Source organism: Mustela putorius, unplaced genomic scaffold (genome assembly GCF_011764305.1).
Source record: "Mustela putorius furo isolate JIRA1106 unplaced genomic scaffold, ASM1176430v1.1 tig00001075_pilon_pilon_pilon, whole genome shotgun sequence".
NCBI lineage: Eukaryota > Metazoa > Chordata > Mammalia > Carnivora > Mustelidae > Mustela > Mustela putorius.
The window spans coordinates 4,117,959-4,140,175 of record NW_025421560.1 but is presented as its reverse complement, the minus strand read 5'-3'; the positions used below and the strand labels follow the sequence as shown (position 1 = coordinate 4,140,175).

General features: G+C 38.0%; 1 protein-coding gene across 8 annotated transcripts in view; it reads left to right on the top strand.

Annotated features, from left to right (window-relative positions):
- The window catches only part of ARID4B (AT-rich interaction domain 4B), a 147,034-nt gene that overhangs the window by 39,055 nt on the left and 85,762 nt on the right, over positions 1–22,217 (top strand). For all 8 annotated transcript variants that reach the window (XM_004777743.3, XM_004777744.3, XM_045087269.1 and 5 more), the window contains exons 3-4: positions 19,192–19,302; positions 22,131–22,196. In XM_004777743.3, coding sequence (XP_004777800.1) covers positions 19,192–19,302; positions 22,131–22,196 — 177 coding nt within the window. The remainder of the gene's footprint in view (positions 1–19,191; positions 19,303–22,130; positions 22,197–22,217) is intronic.

Below are 22,217 nucleotides of genomic sequence, written 5' to 3'. Positions count from 1 at the left end.
TGATTGTGTTTTTGATGATTTTAATACCTTCAAATATACCATTCAATTCTATTTCAGTGTTTCTCTTTATTTTATATGTGATCCCTCCCTCTTCTCCTAAGCTGTGGTATATGTTCCTAGGGCCATATTTTACCCCAAATAGGAAAGTTTAAGGACCATTTTGTGTCTGAAAATTATTTCATTATTGATAATATATAATATGACTGGTAATATGTTAGTTTTTTTTCTTTATGTGTCTCTGACATTCCTAGCATCTCTCCTTGGTCTTTTCAATGGTGTAAAAAATATTTTTAAAGATTTTATTTATTTATTTGACAGACAAAGAGAGATCACAAGCAGGCAGAGAGTCAGGCAGAGAGAAAAGGGGAAGCAGGCTCACTGCTGAGCAGAGAGCCCAATGCGGGGCTTGATCCCAGGACCCTGAGATCATGACCTGAGCTGAAGGCAGAGGCTTAACCCACTGAGCCACCCAGGCTCCCCCCCAAAATATTTTTATTAGCTATTACCCAGCTGCCTTAAAATTGCTAACTACTATTAGATTACTAATTCCTACTCACCTTGGGGCACATGCTATAGAATTGCCCTGGTAAGAGGCAGTCTGATCGCAAGTCATCACTGTGCGGTCTGTACAGTCTGCGACTTTTTATTTTGAGCTCACATTTGGAACCACTTTGTTTATTTTTATGTCTTAAAATGTAAACTATTAGAGATTACTCAGGACTCTGTAACTTAGTTTGAACTGTGGAAGATCATGAGTGTCTTCTTTGAGATGCTTCCCCAGTTTCTTTGAAGTTAATTTTGGATTTGCCAAATACCCTGATTTTAGTGGTCCTCTCCTGTTTGGGCATCCCCAGCGTGTATTCTCTGTGATTTGATAACAACGTGCTGGACTCCCTTATGGGACTGTCAGTGTAGGTGCCCTCTCCTTGATGGCCAAGGACTGAGCATGTGATTCAAATTAGGCTCCTTGGATATCTGTTTAAAAAAAAAGAAAAGAAAAGTTGGACACCTGGGTGGCTCAGTGTGTTAAGCCACTGCCTTCGTCTCAGGTCATGATCCCGGGGTCCTGGGATCTGAGTCTCGCATCCGGCTCCTTGCTCAGCGGGGAGCCTGCCTCTCTCTCCACCTCGCCTGCCTCTCTGCCTGCTTGTGTGCTTTCTCTCTCTCTCTTTCTGACAAATAAATAAATAAAATCTTAAAAAAAAGTAAAATGTAAATACAATAATATTAAAATGTGTTATTAATGCATCAAGTAAGAATAATATAAACATGTCAGATCTGATGGTATTGTCAGTGTTTTTAACCCTGTTTTGTGACTGTCAGAGCTCATAATAGAAGAGAGTGTGTGGAGAGTTTTCAAGATCACCCTCAGTTTTGGTAATTCATGGAGAGAACTCAAAGTACTGACTGTGTATAGTTATATTTAGGCTGTAATTTATTAAAACAAAAGGATATATAATCAGCAAGAGGAAAAGATGCTTGGGGTGAAGCATGGGGGAAACCAGGTGCAAACTTCCAGAATCTTCTCCCAGTAGAGTCACACAGGAGGCCCTTATTTCCCCTAACAATGAATTGTGACAGTATATCTGAAATGTTGCCAACGGGAAAGCTTGTTAGAGACTGAGCACCCAGGATTTTTATAGTGGCTAGTTACATAGGCACCCCATGCTTGGCACATACCCAAATGCCCAACTCTGAGAATGAAAATAGGTGTTTAGCATAAGCTGTATTGTTTGTAATACAGTTTAGGCATAGTAAGCCAGTCTTATCAGTGAATTGTGGGAACCCTTCTGAAATCCAGGTTCCCATAAGTTCCCAGATGCCATCTAAGAGCCCGCCTTGCAAGCAGGCCAACAATAGCAGTCAGGCCTGTTGTATTTGACTCTTATGCAGAGAAGTATTAGTTTTCATTTTTCTTAGAGTTTTTACTTTTTGCATAAATAGTTTTATTTCAGCTTCTGATTTCTTTGCTAGAATCTTAAGCCACATCTGTATATTACTTCAAGTGAATCTTTTACTACCTTATTTCATTCTGTGTGTATGTTAAATATTTTTTTCATTATCACCATCCTGACATCTCTCAAGTTTTGATGGTAGCCATGACTCTCAAATGACTTTCTCTTCGGTTGTTCCCACCATAGTATCTCATAATACATGGGTCAGGAAACCAAATAAGAGATTCTGTTAGTTGCTGAGTCTTACCTATTACAAGTTCTAGTGAAGACCTACAGAAATAATCTCTTAAGTTTTCAAATAGTAGGTATATCAGAGTTCCATGGAAAAGCTGTTAAAAACACTGATTTCTGATTCCTTTCCCCAGAGCTGCTAATTCAGGATGTCCAGAGTGGAGCCTGAGAATTTGCATTTCTAACACATTTGGAGGTGATGTTTGACATAGCTGGTCCTGGGAGCACACTCGAGAACCTCTTTCCTAATTTGTAAAATAATCTACAATTCATAGAATGTGTTGTGTCCTCTGCCAAATATACATCTGCAGGTATATTGAACACAGTAAATACACTGAGAGTGAATGGACCACTTTCAGCCCTCCGTGTGTTCTGTAACTGCCACTTTTCACTCAATACATAATGCGTTCATGGGATGCATGGCTCAGGTGGATTAACATAAGTAGATATCTAAAAAGCTTACTCTCAGGGTGCCTGGGTGGTTCAGTAGGTTAAGCATCTGCCTTCAGCTCAGGTCATGATCCCAGGGTCCTGGGATTGAGCCCCACATCAGTCTCCCTGCTCTGTGGGAAACCTTCCTCTCCCAGTCCCCTTGCTTGTGTTCCTACTTTCGCTATCTCTCTGTCAAATAAAAAAATAAACTCTTAAAAAATAAAAGCTCACTTTCTGGATGCCTGGGTGGCTCTGTTGGTTAAGTGTCTGCATTCGGCTCAGGTCATGATCCCAGGATCCTGGGATCAAGTCCCATATTCGGCTCCTTGATGAGCCAGGGAGTCTGCTTTTCTCTCGCATGTCCCCCACCCCAGCTGGTGCTCTCTTGCGTGTGAGTGTTCATACACTCTCTCCTAAATAAATAAAAATAAAATCTTAGGAAAAAAAAGCTTACTTTCTAATCTGTTTTTAAGATAAATAAATAAAGTTTCCATATTTTTTATATGTTCACTGAATTGTCCCCACACTACTTATAATTTCTCAGCTCAACCTGGGTAATCATACCAGTGGATTATTACTTAAACATTTTCTTAGAAAATGGGTTAGCAAGGGAAATGCTAGAATTTTAGGGCTTTATTGGCTTTTCCTTCCAGCTAAGAATGCTTATGAAAGGGGATCTCACTGGAAATTTTTCATGACCTCATTGAGATCAGAGAATCCCGAGGAGGCAGAGTTTTAGCTGGTGGCAAGTTGGGCATGGTCATCACAGGAGGTGACAGGGCAGGTGTGGTAATGAAATTCTGAAACTGTTCTGATTCACATGGGATCCTAGGTTGATAAATAACCTGTTTGATTGGTACAAATTTTTATTTTATTTTTTTATTTTTATTTTTTAATTTATTTATTTGACAGAGAGAGATCACAAATAAGCAGAGAGGCAGGCAGAGAGAGAAGGGAGGAAGCAGGCTCTCTGCAGAGAGCCCGATGTGGGGCTCGATCCCAGGACCCCGGGATCATGACCCAAGCCGAAGGCAGAGGCTTTAACCCACTGAGCCACCCAGGCGCCCCAATTGGTACAAATTTAAAACTCCAGTTCTGGTGATGTCTAGTCCGATGTAAGTTATTGTGTTAGAGTGCCTTAGGGATTGTCTGCTTTGTTCTCCAAGCCCAGTGAAAGGAGGTAAGATCAAGTACCCTGGAGGGCCCGTTATAGATCCCTGTATACAGTATGACCCTTTCTACCTGCTTTCATTAATGATACCTTGTGTTCATTTATTTAAATAACTGTGTAGTGGTGAAGGGGAAAGAGGTCTTTAAATATGGCTGGAACTGTTTGATACTGACTCTGATGTAACAGTAATTTTTGGTGATCTGGAGGACAACCAGGGCGACCTAGCAATAAGATTTGGTGCAAATGCAGAGCCAAGAGATAGTTTTGATCTAAGCATATTTCTCTACACCTGTCCTGAAATTATTTCTCTTGGTTCTAAGTGAAGAGATCTCTTCAACAACTAACAGAATCCCCATTTAGTGTGATGTGGTATGGTGGGAATGGCCAAATAAGTCATTTGGTGCTACCATTAAAGATTGAAAGATGCTGGGATGGCGGTGATCAGGGGAGAAACAAACAAACCAAAACAACAACAAAAAGACAAAAAAAAAAACCAAAAAACCCCAAAACCCCACTAAAATAAGCACATAAGAAAATAGGCATTCAAAAAGTCTCACATTGTTGTCTTTATTATTACTTTTTATCTTTTATTGGAGACTGATAGATAGCCATGGATCCAGATGTATCAGAAAGTTCTTTCCAGTTTCAGTGATAGTTGTAATACAAATTGAGACTCCATAGGAAGCAAGGACCATTTATTTGTAAGTGATTTTATTCTTCAAAATTAATGTTTTCCTAGAACATTTCCAACGTATCTAACTTTGCATTATAATGTAATATATGTGCTGTGGTTAACCAGAATTCAGACAATTTACTCAGTAAGTATTCAGCTCATTGAGAAAAGAATAGTTAGTGGGTTAACAGACTTGGAACTTACTTTTTCATAGAAGGTTGAAATCTTATTTTCAGTATAATCTTTCAAAACCATGGATCAAATTACTTTGGAGTTTCCTGAGATTTTGGTTTGAAGCCTTTGGCAGTGCCTCCCTTCCAATCCAAATCATGCTACCTGGAGCGCACAACATTGCATGTGTCCAGTTAGTCTTCTCAATGTCAGAGACCTATATTGTGACAATTTAGCCTAAAGTTTTAAACTGGAATTGGTTTAAAGTTTGTATAGATGTGATCTAAGCCCTCAGTATCCCAGAGCATTATGGATGCTCAGTAAAGGTTTATAGAATTATATTTTATATTATTTCTACTTTGATAAGTTTTCTGATGAGTTTTTTTTTAAGTTTTTATTTATTTATTTGAAATAGAGAGAGAGAGAGATCACAAGTAGGCAGAGAGGCAGGCAGAGAGAGGGAGAAGCAGATTCCCCACTGAGCAGAGAGCCCGATGAGGGCCTCAATCCCAGGACGCTGAGATCATGACCTGAGCCGAAGGCAGAGGCTTAACCCACTGAGCCACCCAGGCGCCCTCTGTTGAGTTTTAATTAAGATATTTTGCTTATTGGTAATAGAAACCATCCCAGATTATCAAAATCAGAAAAGGGAATTTATTGTAAGGATACATAATGTCCGAGAGCAGAAAATCCAGTCAAATTTTAGGAGGGATTTAAGTGAGTGGGAGTTGGAGAGTTAGCAGGAACTAGCTATTCCCTTAGGTACTTAGAGGACACACAGTCTCTTATGTGTCCCTTTTTTTCCCCTTGTACATCTGTTTTGTTCTTTATTTCTCACTCTTTCTTTGTGGACCAGTTTTCTCTATTTCTTCCTACACATGTCAGAAAATGGCTACAGGCTATATTATTTTGCTTTACCAACAAGTTTGATTAGCAAAATAAATAAATAAACAAGTAAATAATAAAACCCAAAGTTGATTAGCATTTCAGCATTAAATTCCTGGGAGAGAGAACTCGGTCTGCCCAGTTGGGATCAGGTGTCTGGCTACCAGTCTAATCAACTTGTTGGCAGAATATATTGCCAGAACATATTTCTTTGTTAGGAGAAACGATCTAATAATGATGTTTGTCATATTACCAGCTTATTCTTTATGAAGCTGTATGGTCTTTTTTTATTGTAAGAATTTGGTTATCTGGACTCCTGGGTGGCTCAGTCTGACTTTTGATTTCACCTCAGGTCATAATCTCAGGGTTGTGGGATTGAGCCCTGAGTCAGGCTCTTCACTGAGCTTTGCAGAACGTGCTTCTCTCCTCCTCCCTCTGCTCTTCCTCTCGTGTGTGCGCTCGCTCTCCCTTTATTTCTCTCTCTCAAATAAATAAATCTTTAAATCATTTTGGTTATTTGATAAGTTATAAACTTTTAGATTTATTAGCACATGATATAATTTTCTGTGTAACAGATCACAACTTTATATTTTACTTACATATAAATACATATTATATGGTCATTATATTACTATTTATCAGTCCTACTTCACAAATGTGAGCTAGGCTCAGAGAATTTTAATAATCTGCCTCAAAGGTCACATACCTAGTAAGTCACAGACCTGGAGTTTGAACCAGGTACACTGATTCCAGAGCTCATTCTTTTGACCTCTTGCTATAAGATGGTTCTCATTATAAGGTGTTTTGAAATGTAAATATTTACTTTAAGAGAACTCTCATTTAGCCAGACCTAATTAATGTCTAACTTCTTTGGTTCAGTAAATGTTTCCTGAATCCCTCCTACATGTAGGTGCAGTTCTAGGACTAGGGTATGTAGAGGTGAGTAAGTAAGAGGCATTTCTGCCTACAGTTGTTCAATCTAGGAGAGAGAACAGATACAAATCATTAAAATACAGTGTGAAATATTCACCTTTATAGAATGTTTGTATGTGTTTGGGACAAGCAAAGCCAGTATATAGTGTAAGAGTGAGTATTGTAGTATTGGTTACCAAGGAGTTAATATATCAGTAATCTGAAATTAGAATGAATTCTAGGGCTTAGAGTGCTTATTACATATAAAATAGGTCAGTTTGTTTTGGTCACTGGGCAGGTAATGGACAGGTTTTTGAGCAATCAAAGATTATTTTCCTTTTTTTTTTTTTAAATGTTATTTAGAGAGCATGGGGGTAGGGAGAGAATTTTTAAGCAGGCTCTGTTCCCAACATGGACCCTGAGATCATGACCTGAGCCGAAATCAGGAGTTGGATGCTAACTGACTGAGCCACCCAGGTGTTCCAGATTAGTTTCCTTTTGATGGCTTCTTTCAAGATTATATTCTTGAGGATATAAAATAGGATAAAAGGTTTGTTGGTGGGCCAGACAGCCATCAAGAAGGATCAAATAGGTTTACTCTGTTAGTGGTATAAGGGTCAAATGCAGGTTGCCCAGGATCCAGAGCACAATCATCTAAAGGAAATACGTGTGAGTGGAGTTACTGTGGGACTGAGAGCGGTGATGGGCAATGGGGTAAGAGCAGGGTCTGAGCAAACTGTGGATGAGCACTATGCAGGTAGGTGTCTGAGATGTTGGTCTTTGGCCTCCCATCTGTGTAGAAGAAAAGGACAAATCAACATTAGGTTGAGCTATAAGTTGCTAATATTTGACCTTTTTAATTTATAAATATAGCAGTTTCGTATGGTTTAATCTAATATTTGCTGAGTGCTTACCCAGAACTTGTCAGTCTCCTTGAGAGTCTAAATATACTACCTAGTTTGATTTTAAAAATTTTGCAAGCAGTCTAGAAGATAAATCTCCAGTGTACAGAGAGGAAACCAGAGATTAAAATGGTGGAGGTGACATGCTCCAAGACAGAAAGTTACTCATAGCAGTTTCTAGCTCAAAAGCCAGAGATTCTTCAAATTTGCCAGGGTCTTAATCAATACATTAAGTTGTACAACCACTGAAATCAGACAACAAATAGGAGATGGTTTTCATCAGGAGACCCAGTGAACCAAGTACCAAACCCATAGGATTTGCCTCCCTCATGTTTTCTTTGCTTCTGGCCTCTACATTTATCTCCCTGTTACACTCTATTTCATCCATCCTCCTTCCACTCCTTCCCTGCTTCTATCTTCCTCTCTCTGCAGTCATGAAGAAACAAGTACATAAAGGTTGGTACAGCACAGATAAGACTAGGTAGCGATTAGCAGTCACTTTACAAGAATCATATTTAAGATATGGAAGAACAATTCAGACTCTACTAAGTGAAAAACAGAAGTTTACGATGAAGTGAGAGCAGTTGATTGAGCTTTGTCATCTATCTTTCTGGTTACTTTGATAGGGGAAAAGACCTGCAATGGTATAATGATAGTGCTTTCTGAGAAGACAGACGCTTCTGCTAATCTGATTTTTCTCCTTCATTTTCTTTCTTTCTTTTTTTTTTTTTTTAAAGATTTTATTCATTTATTTGACAGAGAGAGAGATCTCAAGTAGGCAGAGAGGCAGGCAGACGGGGGTGGGGGGGGTGCCGGCCCCCTGCTGAGCAGAGAGCCTGACACGGGACTCGATCCCCCGACCCTGGGATCATGACCCGAGCCGAAGGCAGGGGCTTAACCCGCTGAGCCACCCAGGCGCCCCTCTCCTTCATTTTCTACTTTATTTTTATTGGTAATAAAACAAAAATGTAATATTGTTGTTTTCAGGTCATCTAAAAGCTTGGTTAATGGGAACTTTCAAGGATTATTATTTTTGTTAATCAATTGAAGTGTTAGGAAATATTCTCTAGATGCATCCTTAGTGACTTACCTTGTGACATTTCAGAATGTTTATTGCCCTTCGATTCATGGCAAAGTAGATATTACTAACATGCCCAAATAGACATAAAGTGTAACAATGCCAGTTCATGGTTTCTCTTCATAAATTCTGATTTTTTGAATTTGCTGCACTACTAGGCTCCTCTAAATTCCAGATCATTAAAGTTTAAATGTTATAAATGAGTGTGGTATGTTTTGAGAATGTCATTATTCTAAAGCAGTTTGATTTAGTTTGAATAAAGTTTTGACCTCACCAGCAAGATACCAAATAAGACTGACCTCTTCTGAGGGCCAAATAAATTGGCTACCTCTATATTATATGAGGAAAGTGCCTGTGCTTTTTTTGCTTATAGAATAATGTCTTAAATATACAGCAGGCACTTAATAAATGTGCTTCTTCCTATATTGCTCTCTTACATCTTTGCTGCTGATGAATAGTCTAATTAGAATGTCTATTTTGAGGGCGCCTGGGTGGCTCAGTGGGTTAAGCCTCTGCCTTCGGCTCAGGTCATGATCTTAGGGTCCTGCTCAACAGGGAGCCTGCTTCCTCTTCTCCTCTCTCTGCCTGCCTCTCTGCCTACTTGTGATCTCTCTCTGTCAAATAAATAAATAAATCTTAAAAAAAAAAAAGAATGTCTATTTTGAGCTTTTAAAATTTTCAGGAATATGCCTTTGTCAATATCTGTGAATGTGGAGTATCTCTCTGGCTAGTAGATATGAGTAAATTTTGGTTAGAAGATGTGGGGGTAAAATTTACTTATAAGTAGTCCGTGGTTCCATTGTCTAAAGTAACTTAAATTTTAGGAAACTATTAGGAAATATAGGTGACATCCAGAGGAGGTTTTTGTGTTTTAGGGGGAAGGGTTTGTTTGTTTGTTTGTTTGTGAGAGAAAGCCTCAAGCAGATTCTATGCTGAGTGTAATCTCACAACCTTGAGATCAGGAGTTGAACACTTAACTGACTATGCCACCCAGGCACCCCTGATTATTATTATTATTATTATTATTTAAATATTTTATTTATTTCTTTGACAGAGACAGATCACAAGTAGGCAGAGAGGCAGGCAGAGAGAGAGGGGGAAGCAGGCTCCCTGCCGAGCAGAGAGCCCGCTTTGGGGCTTGATCCCAGGACCCTGAGATCATGACCTGAGCTGAAGGCAAAGGCTTTAACCCACTGAGCCACCCAGGTGACCCCTCTGATTATTTTTTAATATGCAAGAGCTTAAACAAATTATGCAAGAACTTTTGCAATCCAGTTAAAAAAAAAAGTACCTCAGAAAGATGGATAAAGAACACAAATGAGCACCTCCTAGAAAAAGATATACAGGTACCCAATAAATACATGTACTACCTAAAAAAAAAATTTACTTTTAAGAAATTTTTAATTTATAGTACAAATAATTAACATAGTCTATATATGTGTATGTATGTATGTATCCTTATCTTCATATTTCCTTTTTTTTTTTTTAAGATTTTATTTATTTATTTGATAGAGATCACAAGTAGGCAGAGAGGCAGGCAGAGAGAGGAGGAAGCAGGCTTCCCACTGAGCAGCGAGCCCAATGCAGGGCTCAATCCCAGGACCCTGACATCATGACCCGAGCTGAAGGCAGAGGCTTTAACCCACTGAGCCACCAAGGCGCCCCTATCTTCATATTTCTTGAGAGCAGAGATGATGTCCTGTCACTCCTAAATACTCCACTGTGTAATTCCCGACAAAAACGCCACTCTTATACCTATCCTGCATTCAGACCTGTAAATCTGGAAGTCAGCATGGGTATAATACTGCCATCCTATCCACAGGTCCCTTTCAGATTTTACTATCTCTCCTAAGAATGTCTCTTTTTCCTTTTTGGTCCATGCTTTATCCAGAAATTCATGTTGCATTTGACTGTCAAATCTCTTCAGACTACTTCAGTCTAAAACTGTTTCCTGGTTTTCCCTGTGTTTCATATTCTTTTGGGTTTTAAGGAATACAGGAATAAGGAATTCTGTAGGATAACTTCTTCAACCTGGGTCTGGTTTTTCTCATTGTCAAGTGCCACACAGAAAGTTGCTCTTTTGTTTTCAGTATATTCCATCATTGCACCACTGACGGGTAATATCCCAGGATTATACCAATACGCTGTTCATCAGACCTCTGCTCCCATCCATCCATTCAGCATCTATAGGCAACACTATGAATCTATCCCCTTTAAGATGGCTGCAAAAGATGCTCCTCTATTCCCATCATTCCTGCTACATTTCTTAACATTTTTCCCTTTTCTGCATTTACTTATTTATTCATCATTCATTCACTTGTCAGTATGGATTCATGGATGCCAGTTTTAATGAGTGGGTTGTAATTTGTTATTAAGTTTTTAAACTGAGGTATAATTTACTTATAGTGGAATATATACATCTTAAGTTAGTCAGTTTTGACATACATATACATGCCTGTCAGGGCTAACCAGTATTTATTTTGATACCCAAAGTTTCCCCCATTTGACCAGTAGGAGCCCCTTCAGGTGGCTCCTGTGTCTCTTTGAAATATCTCCCATCATTTGTTGAACATTTCCTTACTCTCTGGCTCAATATGTTTCAGATTCTTCTTGTAGTTTCTGTGCCCAACTTCGAAGTCAGCATTTCTCCGAAGATCTTTGGTTTCTTTTAAAGTAGGATGGGATTTAGAAATCAAGAGATGGGCCATTGGTATGTTTTTTTGTTGCTGGGCTGTCAGTTGCTATTGGGCCTTCTAGGTGTACAGAATTAGGAAAATATATGTATGTATTTATGTGCACATACATGCATATATATACACACATCTGTAACTGTTCATTTTTCTGTGTGTGTATATTAAGTAATCAAGAATTTATATTTCTTTTTTTTTTCCTAAGATTTTATTTGAGAGAGAGCACAAGCCGGGAGAGGGGCAGAGGAAAGAGGGAGGGGCAGAGGGAGAAGGGAGAAGCAGATTCCCCACTGAGCAGGGAACCTGATGTGGTACTCCATCTTAGGACCTGGGATCATGACCTGAGCTAAAGGCAGATGCTTTTAACCAACTGAGCCACCCAGGCACTCCATGAATATATATTTCTAATTCCAGGCCAATACCTTAGATTTCTTCTTCTTCTTCTTCTTCTTCTTTTTTTTTTTTTAAGATTTTATTTGTTTGACAGAGAGCACAAGCAAGGGGGAGCAGCAGGAAGAGGAAGAGGAAGAAGCAGGCTCCCTACTGAGGAAAGAGCTTGATGCAGGGCTCGATCCCAGCACCCTGGGATCATGACCTGAGCCGAAGGCAGACACTTAACCAACTGAGCCACCCAGGCGCCCCAGAGACAGTGAATCTTAAGCATGCTCCCCTTCCAGCACAGAGTCCGACGCAGGACTGGGTCTCACCACCTCTGAGATCACAACCTGAGCTGAAACCAAGAGTCTGACACTTAAAACAACTTCACCACCCAGGCATGCCACCTTAGTCTTCTTTTTGGCTTTTCCCCTTTCTTCCTTTTAAATATCTTTGGCAGTGAGAAACATGGCCCCACTATCCTCAGTATATTTACTTATTTGATTAGTCAGTTTACTTATTTGGTGAGTGTAACAAATTTAATTATGCTGCTCATTTCCTGTCCCTGCTCAGCTCCCACCATGTCCTTAGCCACAGGGTCGGCCTGTGCTTCCATGTGACTCTCACAGCCGCCTCCTCGTTACCTTGTATAGTCAGCATCTGTCCTGTCCCTCTGTGTCCCAACCCTTATGCCTCACTACTACCCCATGTCCTTAGTACCCATGAAAAGGAAGAAAGGATATGGTCCCACAGAAGATTTTAAAGTTAGATTTGGATTACACAGTTTTCTTTATTTCTTCGATGTACTTAGTTTTTTTAATGTTCTCAGAAATTGTGCATTTTCATTTTTAAATGACATACCCTTTGGCATATAGGTTTATTTTTTCATTCATTCATCTGTTGGAATTATTTCCACTGTTGTTTTAATGTCTCTTTGAGATTGTCATATACAAAAGGTCATTTTCCTAGATTTATTGTTACACTATGTGTTTAAGTACATTTACTTACTGAGGGTTTTAGCATCAAATTTAATACTCTTGTTCTCTGTTTCTCCTGGCTGCATTGGCACTGCCGCAACCAGTTTAAATGCTTACCCTTCTGAAGAAACTACCTCAATAAAATGTCATTAGGCATATTTTGTTTTTTAAAAAATAGATCTTGAAAAACTGAATATTTCCTAGGCAGTGTCAACATTAGTCAGCCATTTGGAGAATTGATTGTCTTTCTGAAGCTTACTTCAAATACTTGGTGTGCTACAGCCCAAGGCACATTAGAAATCACTGTTGATTCCTTTGGACACTTGTATGTTTCACTGGCATTTTGGCTTCTTAAAGGATTATTACCTACCAATAGCTAATCTAAAAATCTCTTATGCTTTTTAGTGTTCCCATAGAATTCAATGGTTTTTAGGTGCCAGTTAGGGCATTTGGTAGATTGACTAGAAAAATAATTGTTTAAGCAATGTTGGATAACTGTGAGGTAGCCGTTGCCTTGACAACTAGAAAACTGTTCTGTTTGCTAAACAAAGGGATGGTAATTTAGTAGTTTAATTTCCTTTTTGGCATGGAGGTCCTGCATAATAACATTTTATTTTAGCCTCTGAGATGGTACATATTATTGACCAAAATCAGAGAAGCAGAGCAAAAAGAGAAGCTAAAGAGTTTTTTCTGGTTTAAAGACATGTGTGTCTAACAGGGTCAGTGTTGGTCCAGGTAATTTAATGAACCAGCTGAATAATTCTTTGTATATCTCTTGCACCAAAGGCCAGGAGCCCTAGAATAGGTATACAGTCTTGGTTTTCTTTCCACTGTACTAAAGGGTTGTGATGTACTTCATAATGGAGCAACACCACAAACACTTTAACCTCTGTTGCTATTAGAATCAACAGGATTACTTTATTTCTGAATTGAATGAGGGGGATAATATTTAAATACATCCTCCCCAGCCTCCTCCGTATTATGCCCAGTTACACTGGCATCTCTTCTATTTGTGTGGGATCTCTTTTGTGTAGGACTTCAAAATTTTTTTAATGACACATTTCTTCCAAATTATTAAGTAATAGTAACAGTCTGTTTGGCAGTGTATGCTGAGCCTTGTTCCAAGCACTTTACAGGTAGCATTTCACATTTCATCCCTTTGAGATAGTCACTTTTATCCTGAGGTACAGAGGTGCTAGCCCAAGGTCATCTAGCTACTAAGTGGTAGATTTGATCCCAATTACTACAGATTAGAATACTTTTTTTTTCCTTTAGATTATAATACTCTTTACTCTTCTCATGAAGTGATATAATATCTGGATTTCTTTCAAAATAATCATTGTTTAGGAGGAATGAGTAGGAGTATAGATGAGACAAGATTGTGTTGATAATTGTAGGACCCAGACTATGAGTATATGGGGGATTTATTATAGAGTCTCATCTTCTTTTATATATGTTTGAAGTGTTCCTGAGTATACCTTTTATTTTTACTCATTTTTCTTTTCTTTCTTTTTTTTTTTTTAAGATTTTATTTATTTGACACACAGAGAGAGATCACAGTAGGCAGAGAGGCAGGCAGAGAGAGAGGGGGAAGCAGGCTCCCCGCCAAGCAGGGAGCCTGATGTGGGGCTTGATTCCAGGACCGCGAGATCATGACCTGAGCCGAAGGCAGAGGCTTAAACCCACTGAGCCACCCAGGTGCCCCATTTATATTTTCTTTCTTTCTTTTTTTTTTAAAGATTTTATTTATTTATTTGTCAGAGAGGAGCGAGAGCTAGCACAGGCAGACAGAGTGGCAGGCAGAGTAGAGGGAGAAGCAGGCTCCCTGCCAAGCAAGGAGCCTGATATGAGACTTGATCCCAGGATGGTGGGATCATGACCTGAGCTGAAGGCAGCTGCTTAACCAACTGAGCCACCCAGGCGTCCCCCATTTTTATTTTCTTAGAGCGCATGCACATAAGGGGGAGGGGAGGGGAGCCGAGGGAGTGGGAGAGAAAATATATATATATTTTTTAAGATTTTATTTATTTGAGAGAGAGTGAGCAAGAAAGTGAGAGAGCACAAGCAGAGGGAGAAGGAGAAACAGGCTCCCCACTAAGTAGGGAGCCTGATGCAGGGCTCCATCTTAGGACTCCCGGATCATGATCTGAGCCAAAGGCAGACTGAGCCACCCAGGTGTGCCTCCCCCCCAGTATACATTTTAAAATGCAAAGAATACATACCACTGTAACAAAAAAGAAGCCTTTTTTTTTTTTTTTTTTTTTTAAAGAAAAAGACAGGAAGACTGGGATGCCTGGGTGGCTCAGTTGCCGTCCATTTCCTGATTTCGGCTCAGGTCATGATTCGGGGTCGTGAGATTGAGCCCTGCTGCCTCAGACTCTGTGCTGAGCATGGAGCCTGCTTAGAGTCTCTCTTCCCCTCTGTGTACACCTTCTCTCTCTCTCTCTCTAAAAATTAAAAAATAAAGAACAGGAAGACATTTTGAATGAAATATTTTTATTTTTATATACGTATCCCTCCATTCCATTCCCTTTCCCATTGGTTAATCCCTTTTTAGCAGTTATTCCTATCTTTATTGTGTATATATTTTATATATATATAATACAACAAATATATGATTATTTTTGCATTTCTAGAGAAAGCTAAACTGACAGAACCACCCAGGTACCTCCTTTTTTTCTTTTAAAATGCTAGAGGCAAAACCTCATCTTATTTTTTAAAAATTTCTTAAAAATTTTATTTATTTATTTATTTGTTAGAGAGAGAGAGACAGCAAACTAGGGAACACAAGCCTGGGGAGTGGGAGAGGCAAAATCAGGCTTCCTGCTGAGCAGGGAGCCATGTGATGTGGGGCTGGATCCCAGGACCCTGAGATCATGATCTGAGCCACCCAGGCGCTCGCAGTACCTCATTTTAAATTATTGCTCATCAGGGCACCTGGGTGGCTCAGTTGGTTAAGCAAAGCATTCTTGATTTCAGTTTAGGCCATGATCACAGGGTCATGGGATCGGGTCCCGTGTCGGGTTCTGCTTTCTCTTTGAAGTCCGCTTGAGATATTCTGTCTCCCTTGGCCTGTTTCCCTGTGTGTGCATCTGTTTCTCTCTCTCTCTCTCTCAAATAAAATCTTTTAAAAAAAAAAAAAAGAGGGTGTGTCAAATCTGAATTTACATTGGTTTAATGACTTGTTTGCCCACCTTGAGTGTTTCCTAATAGCAAAAGTAATTGTTAATAGCTAAATACTTGAGGCATCGTAATTGAGTGCTTTTTAATATTGACCATGTTTTCCTAATATGGACACTGAAGGTTAGAGAGGCTTAGTAGCCTACAAAACTCATCTAGTTAGTGTAAAGAATAGAGCTGGGATAAGGACCTTGTCTTTTCTGCCTGTGCTGTTGGTCTGCTTTATTACCTTACGTTTTACTAATGATACAATAATTTATGCTCTGCTAAAATTATGTACACAAGTCTGACCATGTAGGTAGGTTATGGATTTCATTTGTTTTTCTGTACAAATTCTCATTCATATTTTGGTTAGCATAGTTTCACTTCTAGATGATTATGTTTCTCAGTGTCCCATTTTGACCTTCTCTGTAACTCCTATACTTTGAGAAACACACTCATTAGACAGAGGTATACAGAATTCAAATTCTTATGTTCATCTAATAATGAGAATTCAGGAACAGAAAAGTAACTTACCTAAGATGATACAAAACAAAATTATAGAGGCAGAAAAGTAAGATCAGTCCATAGATCTTTGCTTTCCAGGTGTTGCCTTTAACAGATTAACACTGTTCTAACAATGTGTTTCAGTTTTAGCAGGTGTTTATTAGACTTTGGTTTCTCTTCTCAAGTATTTTTGTAATAGACATTTTCTTTATGTGTTTTGCTAATTCCTTTTCATGTGTTCTGAAGGAAGGGAAATACTACCCTTCAGAATAATAATTTGCCTCCACAATATTTGAGGTAATTATTACTCTTTTCTGTTAGCATGGATTTTTATGTTGGTAAGGATGTGAGATAGGCTTGGTTTTGGGGAAAAATCTCTTTCAAATTTAAGTTGAATAAATCTCAGTAAACATATCGACAGATTGCTATCATTGGCATATTGCCAGGGTTTGGTATGAATGTTAATGAAAATACGTAAATGGTTTTCTGTATATAAGTAGTCTAAATATATTACTATTCTATTTCCTTTTTTGTTCACAGTACTCTTTAATAAAAATGTTTTAAAAAAGTATCACTTCTTGGGGCGCCTGGGTGGCTCAGTGGGTTAAAGCCTCTGCCTTCGGCTCAGGTCATGATCCCAGGGTCCTGGGATCGAGCCCCACATCGGGCTGTCCGCTCCGCGGATAGCCTGTTTCCTCCTCTCTCTCTTTCTACCTGCCTCTCTGCCTAATCGTGATCTCTGTCTGTCAAATAAATAAATAAAATCTTTAAAAAAAAAAGTATCACTTCTTAAACATTGTTTTTGAGTAGGCATAAATGTTCAACTTTTAGTTTTCTTGTTTTTTTCCCTGTGTTTCACAGTTTCTTGTTCCTCATTAGTATTACTTTAAGTATACTATTTGTCCATGAAAATAAAATTTACTGGCTAATAAGGCAGGATGTATTAATGGAAGAGGTTTGCAAGTTGTGGAGAGTAATGTTTAATAGTCATGAAGATAGCTCCACCATTTGCTTTTGTAGCAGTAACACACAATACCAGTTGAACCACAAAGGGAATTGATGTGTTCCTGAAATTTTCTTAAAATTTCTGGGCAAAATGTTGTGTGTCTGTTTCATATTCTTTGTATAATAAAGCCACTAGCTTGTCTGGAATTTAACCAAGAATTTGACCAAGGAAAATGATACTATAAGAGGCTTAAGACAAGTAGGTAAAGTAGAAAAATATATTTTTAAATTTTAGGTGCAAGAGCAGTACAAAGTTATCAAACTGTAGTCAATGATATCAACAAATTTTAGTGGTAGTAATTCAGAAGTTATTGTCTTTCTGTGAGGGTATACTTGTGTTATGACATAAATGAATTGAAATAAATGTGTTTTCCTAGGTAGATTTCTTTTTAAACTTTTTTTTTAAAGTAACTATGTCCAACGTGGGACTAAAACCCACAGCTCCAAGATCAAGAGTCCTGTGCTTTACTGACTGGGCCAGCTCACTCCCTCCCCCCCATGTAGATTTTAAAATTCATATACTTGATATATTTTGTGTTATTTTAAAAAATCCTTTCCATGAAATAAATAGAATGTGAAACAAATGGCTATTAAGAAGGTCACCCTGATATTTTTAGTTGTAGTAACTTTGTCTTAGTTTATGGGCTACCTCCCACCTTTTAAAAAAAAAGTTACAATTATTTGATTATAATACTTTTGGTATGTCATTAGACTATATGTCTTTTTTTTTTTTTGATAGATCGCTCCTTATGTGTATTATCCACAACTGTTGGGATTAATTTAAGATCCATCCAAATGAAATCTGTATTTTCATCACTCACTATTAACAGCATTTTTCCTCCTGGTCTATAAAATTTCTACAAGATGTTAATAGATGTTAATAGAAAAAAGGGTTTCTTTGGACAATGAGGCAGAGTAGGGGGGGTTCATTCAATAAACTGATTTTCCCAAACTTTCTCCTCCTTTTCTTTTTGGTGGAACATCTCAGGATATTAGTATTTCTTATAAAACATATTGCAAAAAGTTACTTACATAAACTTTCTTTGATTATGCATTAATTAATATAAGAACTCCTTAAAATTATAGATCTTCTAGAGAAATGTACATGATTGTAAAGAGTCAGAGCAGCTAGATTAGGACTGTTAAAAAACTAAATCACACACATAGTAAAAAAAAAAATAGAATCACAAGAGAGGAAACTTAAAATATTTAACATGTAAGGATAAATAAGTAGTGAACTCATCCCAAAGTATTTACGGATTTCTCAGATTGGATTTCTTCTTATAGTTTTCTCCGTTTGTTTGAAAGAGATGTAATTCTTCCCACCCCTCCTATTATACCTTTGAATTGTCTAGGTAGGGATATGACAAAGCTATTTGGAATCTGGGTGGCTTCTTAAGATGTAGCCTAAAATTTTGAGGCTTTTAAGGATCTGCCTTCTCTTTAGATGGTCATAGAGTAAATAAATACTTGAATGATTGGATAGATGAAATGATAAACTTGTGATTAAGCGTATTCATATCATGGGCTATATGTAGTCTATATAGAAAAAAGGATTCATTTTTATTTTATATGATGAACATCTAAAGTAGATTTTTTTGATACATAGATTTTACCTGTTTTTGTTTTTGTTTTTGTTTTTTGTTTGTTTTCTTTTTTTCTTTCTTGGTCTGCAGTTAGCATGGGAATTTTTTTTTTTTTAAAGATTCTATTTATTTATTTATTTGAGAGAGAGAGAGAGAGAGAGAGATCATGAGTAGGCAGAGAGGCAGGCAGAGAGGGGGAGGGAAGCAGGCTCCCTGCTGAGCATAGAGCCTGACTTGGGTCTTGATCCCAGGACCCTGGGATCATGACCTGAGCTGAAGGCAGAGGCTTAACCCACTGAGCCACCCAGGCACACCTTTACTTGTTTTTAAGTTAGAGTATTTTGTAGATGGTTCTTGTTAACAAATACATTCAATTACTACAACTTTTATAGCTACCATAGGATTAGATCTGCCAGTCCGAAGTGTAATTGTGTTAAAGAATTAAGAGACTTTAAATCTAATTGTATTTGTTTGCATTTTAGGCCCTTGATGAACCTCCCTATTTGACAGTGGGCACTGATGTGAGTGCTAAATACAGAGGAGCCTTTTGTGAAGCTAAGATCAAGACAGCAAAAAGACTTGTCAAAGTCAAGGTACAGTATATGTAGATTTTATACATTCAGTATTTGATATTTAAACTTTTTTTTGGTGTGTATATTTAAGACTTTTTTCTGCAAGGTGGGTTTAGTTTCTATATAAGGGTTGTCAAATACTTGAAAACAAAACATTATTTGGGATTTTTAAGTATTCTAATTCGGATGAAGTTAGATTATTACAAATTGATATTTTGAATGACATTTCAGTATAGACAGACTTTGTACTGTTTGTGTTGTTAGCCTTTTAGAGCTGGAAAGGACCTTAGAAATCATGTAGTTTAATTTTTTTTTTTTTTCAAATTTTTATTTGACAGACAAGAGATCACAAGTAGGCAGAAAGGCAGACAGAGAGAGAGGAGGAAGTAGGTTCCCCACTGAGCAGAGAGCCTGATGCAGGGCTCGATCCCAGGACCTTGGGATCATGACCTGAGGTGAAGGCAGAGGATTTAACCCACTGAGTCAGCCAGGTGCCCCGTTTGGTTTAATTCTTAATTTTAGACCATCCTCCACCATTTTAACCATCAAATTGAGATGTGATTTATAATTGATGGTGTTTTAGATAACAATAAAATAAGGTAGATCTAGTTGTTGATTTCCTTATCTTTCTTTAAAAAAATCTTAAATACTTGTGTTTTGTCTCAGATAATACAGAAAAAGAAATGTAATTGTTTACATTTTAGTAAACTATCAGTGTTGAAAAATATAGGACAAGTGAAATATTTGAAGGTAGATATTTATTCATTTGTCAGTTATTTACTAAGTGGTAAACTGTGTAGGGTACTGTTAGGTGGAAGGAGGTTGGGGATATGGGGATGACCTGATCTTTGTCCTCAGAGGATTTATAGTGCAGATTAGCAGATACCCTGTAAAACATTGGTTTGAATATCACCAAGTCAAACAGGACACAGAGGTGTATGTCCAGTGGAGAGTTTCAGATTCTCTTCTGGAGCTTTTTCCATGCTTGTATTCTAGCTTCTTTCTGTGTGCATGGATGTGTTGAGAAAAGCTTCCTGTGATTCTGATTTACATTTCTAATTAAGATCCATTGTGGTTAAAACCTTTAAATCAACTGGAGGAGTCTGGTCTTGGTCACACCATGCCTTTAGTTTTCACACATGTGGTACCTGTCCGCTCTTCCGTGATTTGATTTTTGTGGGTACTCTTATGGTGTTCTTACAGTGGCATTCCCTGTTCTGATTTCACACACTGGTGTTCCCTGAGCACTCATTTTTTTTTTGCCACTACTATCTTGGAAATGCAGACGGAGCTCCTACTAGCACATGCAATACCTTACTGTCAGACAAACGCTTTCCCTCCTGGTAGATCGCTTCTTTAGTGGAATTTGGCATGCAGGTTAGACTTCAGTGTTAGAAAAAGGTGTTCCCTTTGGACAGGATCAGTTTTACTCTAGGACCCCTGCTTTGGTTTGCAGAGCATAGGCTGGATTTTAGCTCTGACTTGCAGTCTCAGCTGGGTGTTGCTGTGTAATGAATGAACCAGCTAAATGGCATATATCACTCCTGCCATTTCTTGCTATTAATAAAAGGAAGAGAACTGTTAGTCTTTCCTGCTTCTGTTGATAGCACAGAGTACCAGTACCTTGTGCCTTATAAATAACAGATACCTAAAACTTGTTAATCTTTTTGGCTGCTCTAAAAATCTGTTTGTAATTCAAAGTTAATTATTTTCTCAACAGATACAGTGGTATACTTCTGATTTGTTTATGATTCAAATAAAGTTCATACATTTTCAACAGTTTGTTGATCTACTTCTTCCTCATCAGTTTTCATTGATCAAACATTTACTGTGTGCTAAGTACTGTATTAGGTTTTGAAACTCCAGTGTTAAAATCTGTTCTCCGTCAGTGGCTTACAGTGGTTTATAGTCTGAGCGAGAGTGACAGAAATAACTAAACACATAATTTAAATAAAGCATGGTAATGCTTTTGTGTGACAAAAATGCCTGGGATGCTATAAGACATCTCTTCACAACTTCTTTGTGAGCACATTCCGTAGATGTAGTACCAGAGACGTCTGGTAAGACCATGTTGATGGTTGAATCCCTGTAAGAGCTGTTGCTTTGTATAGGGAAAACAGCTTTCTTACATTGAATACTTGAAGCTGTCTTATTTTCACCAACTAATGCTAACTAATATTTCACTAACTAATATTTAAACTTGAATCCTTGTTTTTACGTAATCTCCTCACATCTGGTTTCCTATTCTCTGCTTCCTGTACTGATACAGAGTACAGTAAACTTCGGGAGCTTGACCGCTTAAGTTTGAGTCTCAGCTCTACTGTGTTACCTGTTCTGTGATCTTGGACCAGTTACTTATTCTTTCTGCTCCTCAGTTTTCTTATCAACAAAGTGGGAACCATCATACCTACCTAATAAGGTTGTTGTAAAGATTGTGTTTAATGCTTGAGCCTGATGCTTAGCTCTCAGTAAATGTTGCTACTAAATAAGCTACAGCTTATTATTAAACTAGGTCTTCCGAGAATGATAGAGGACCTAATACCCTAAGGTCTCTACCTGTTTTTCCCTCCCCTCCTTTTTTTTAGGAAAGGAAATTATATTACTAAGGTAATAGCTAATAGTATTGAATAAAGTCTAATATATGAAACACCAGCTGGTTTATTCTGGACAGTTGTCTGTCTAAAATAATAAAATTTTCAGTTAATCTGGTTAGGGAGTGAGAATTATATATACTAGACAGCTGTGTTAGATTACTTGTAATGAGAACAAATTCATTTGTTGATGAACTTGTGTCACTTGATTTTGTGTGTGTGTGGGGGCTTATTGCTAATTAAATTTGTGATCTCTAGGTAACATTTAGGCATGATTCTTCAACAGTGGAAGTTCAGGATGACCACATAAAGGGCCCACTAAAGGTAATTCATTTATTTATTCAT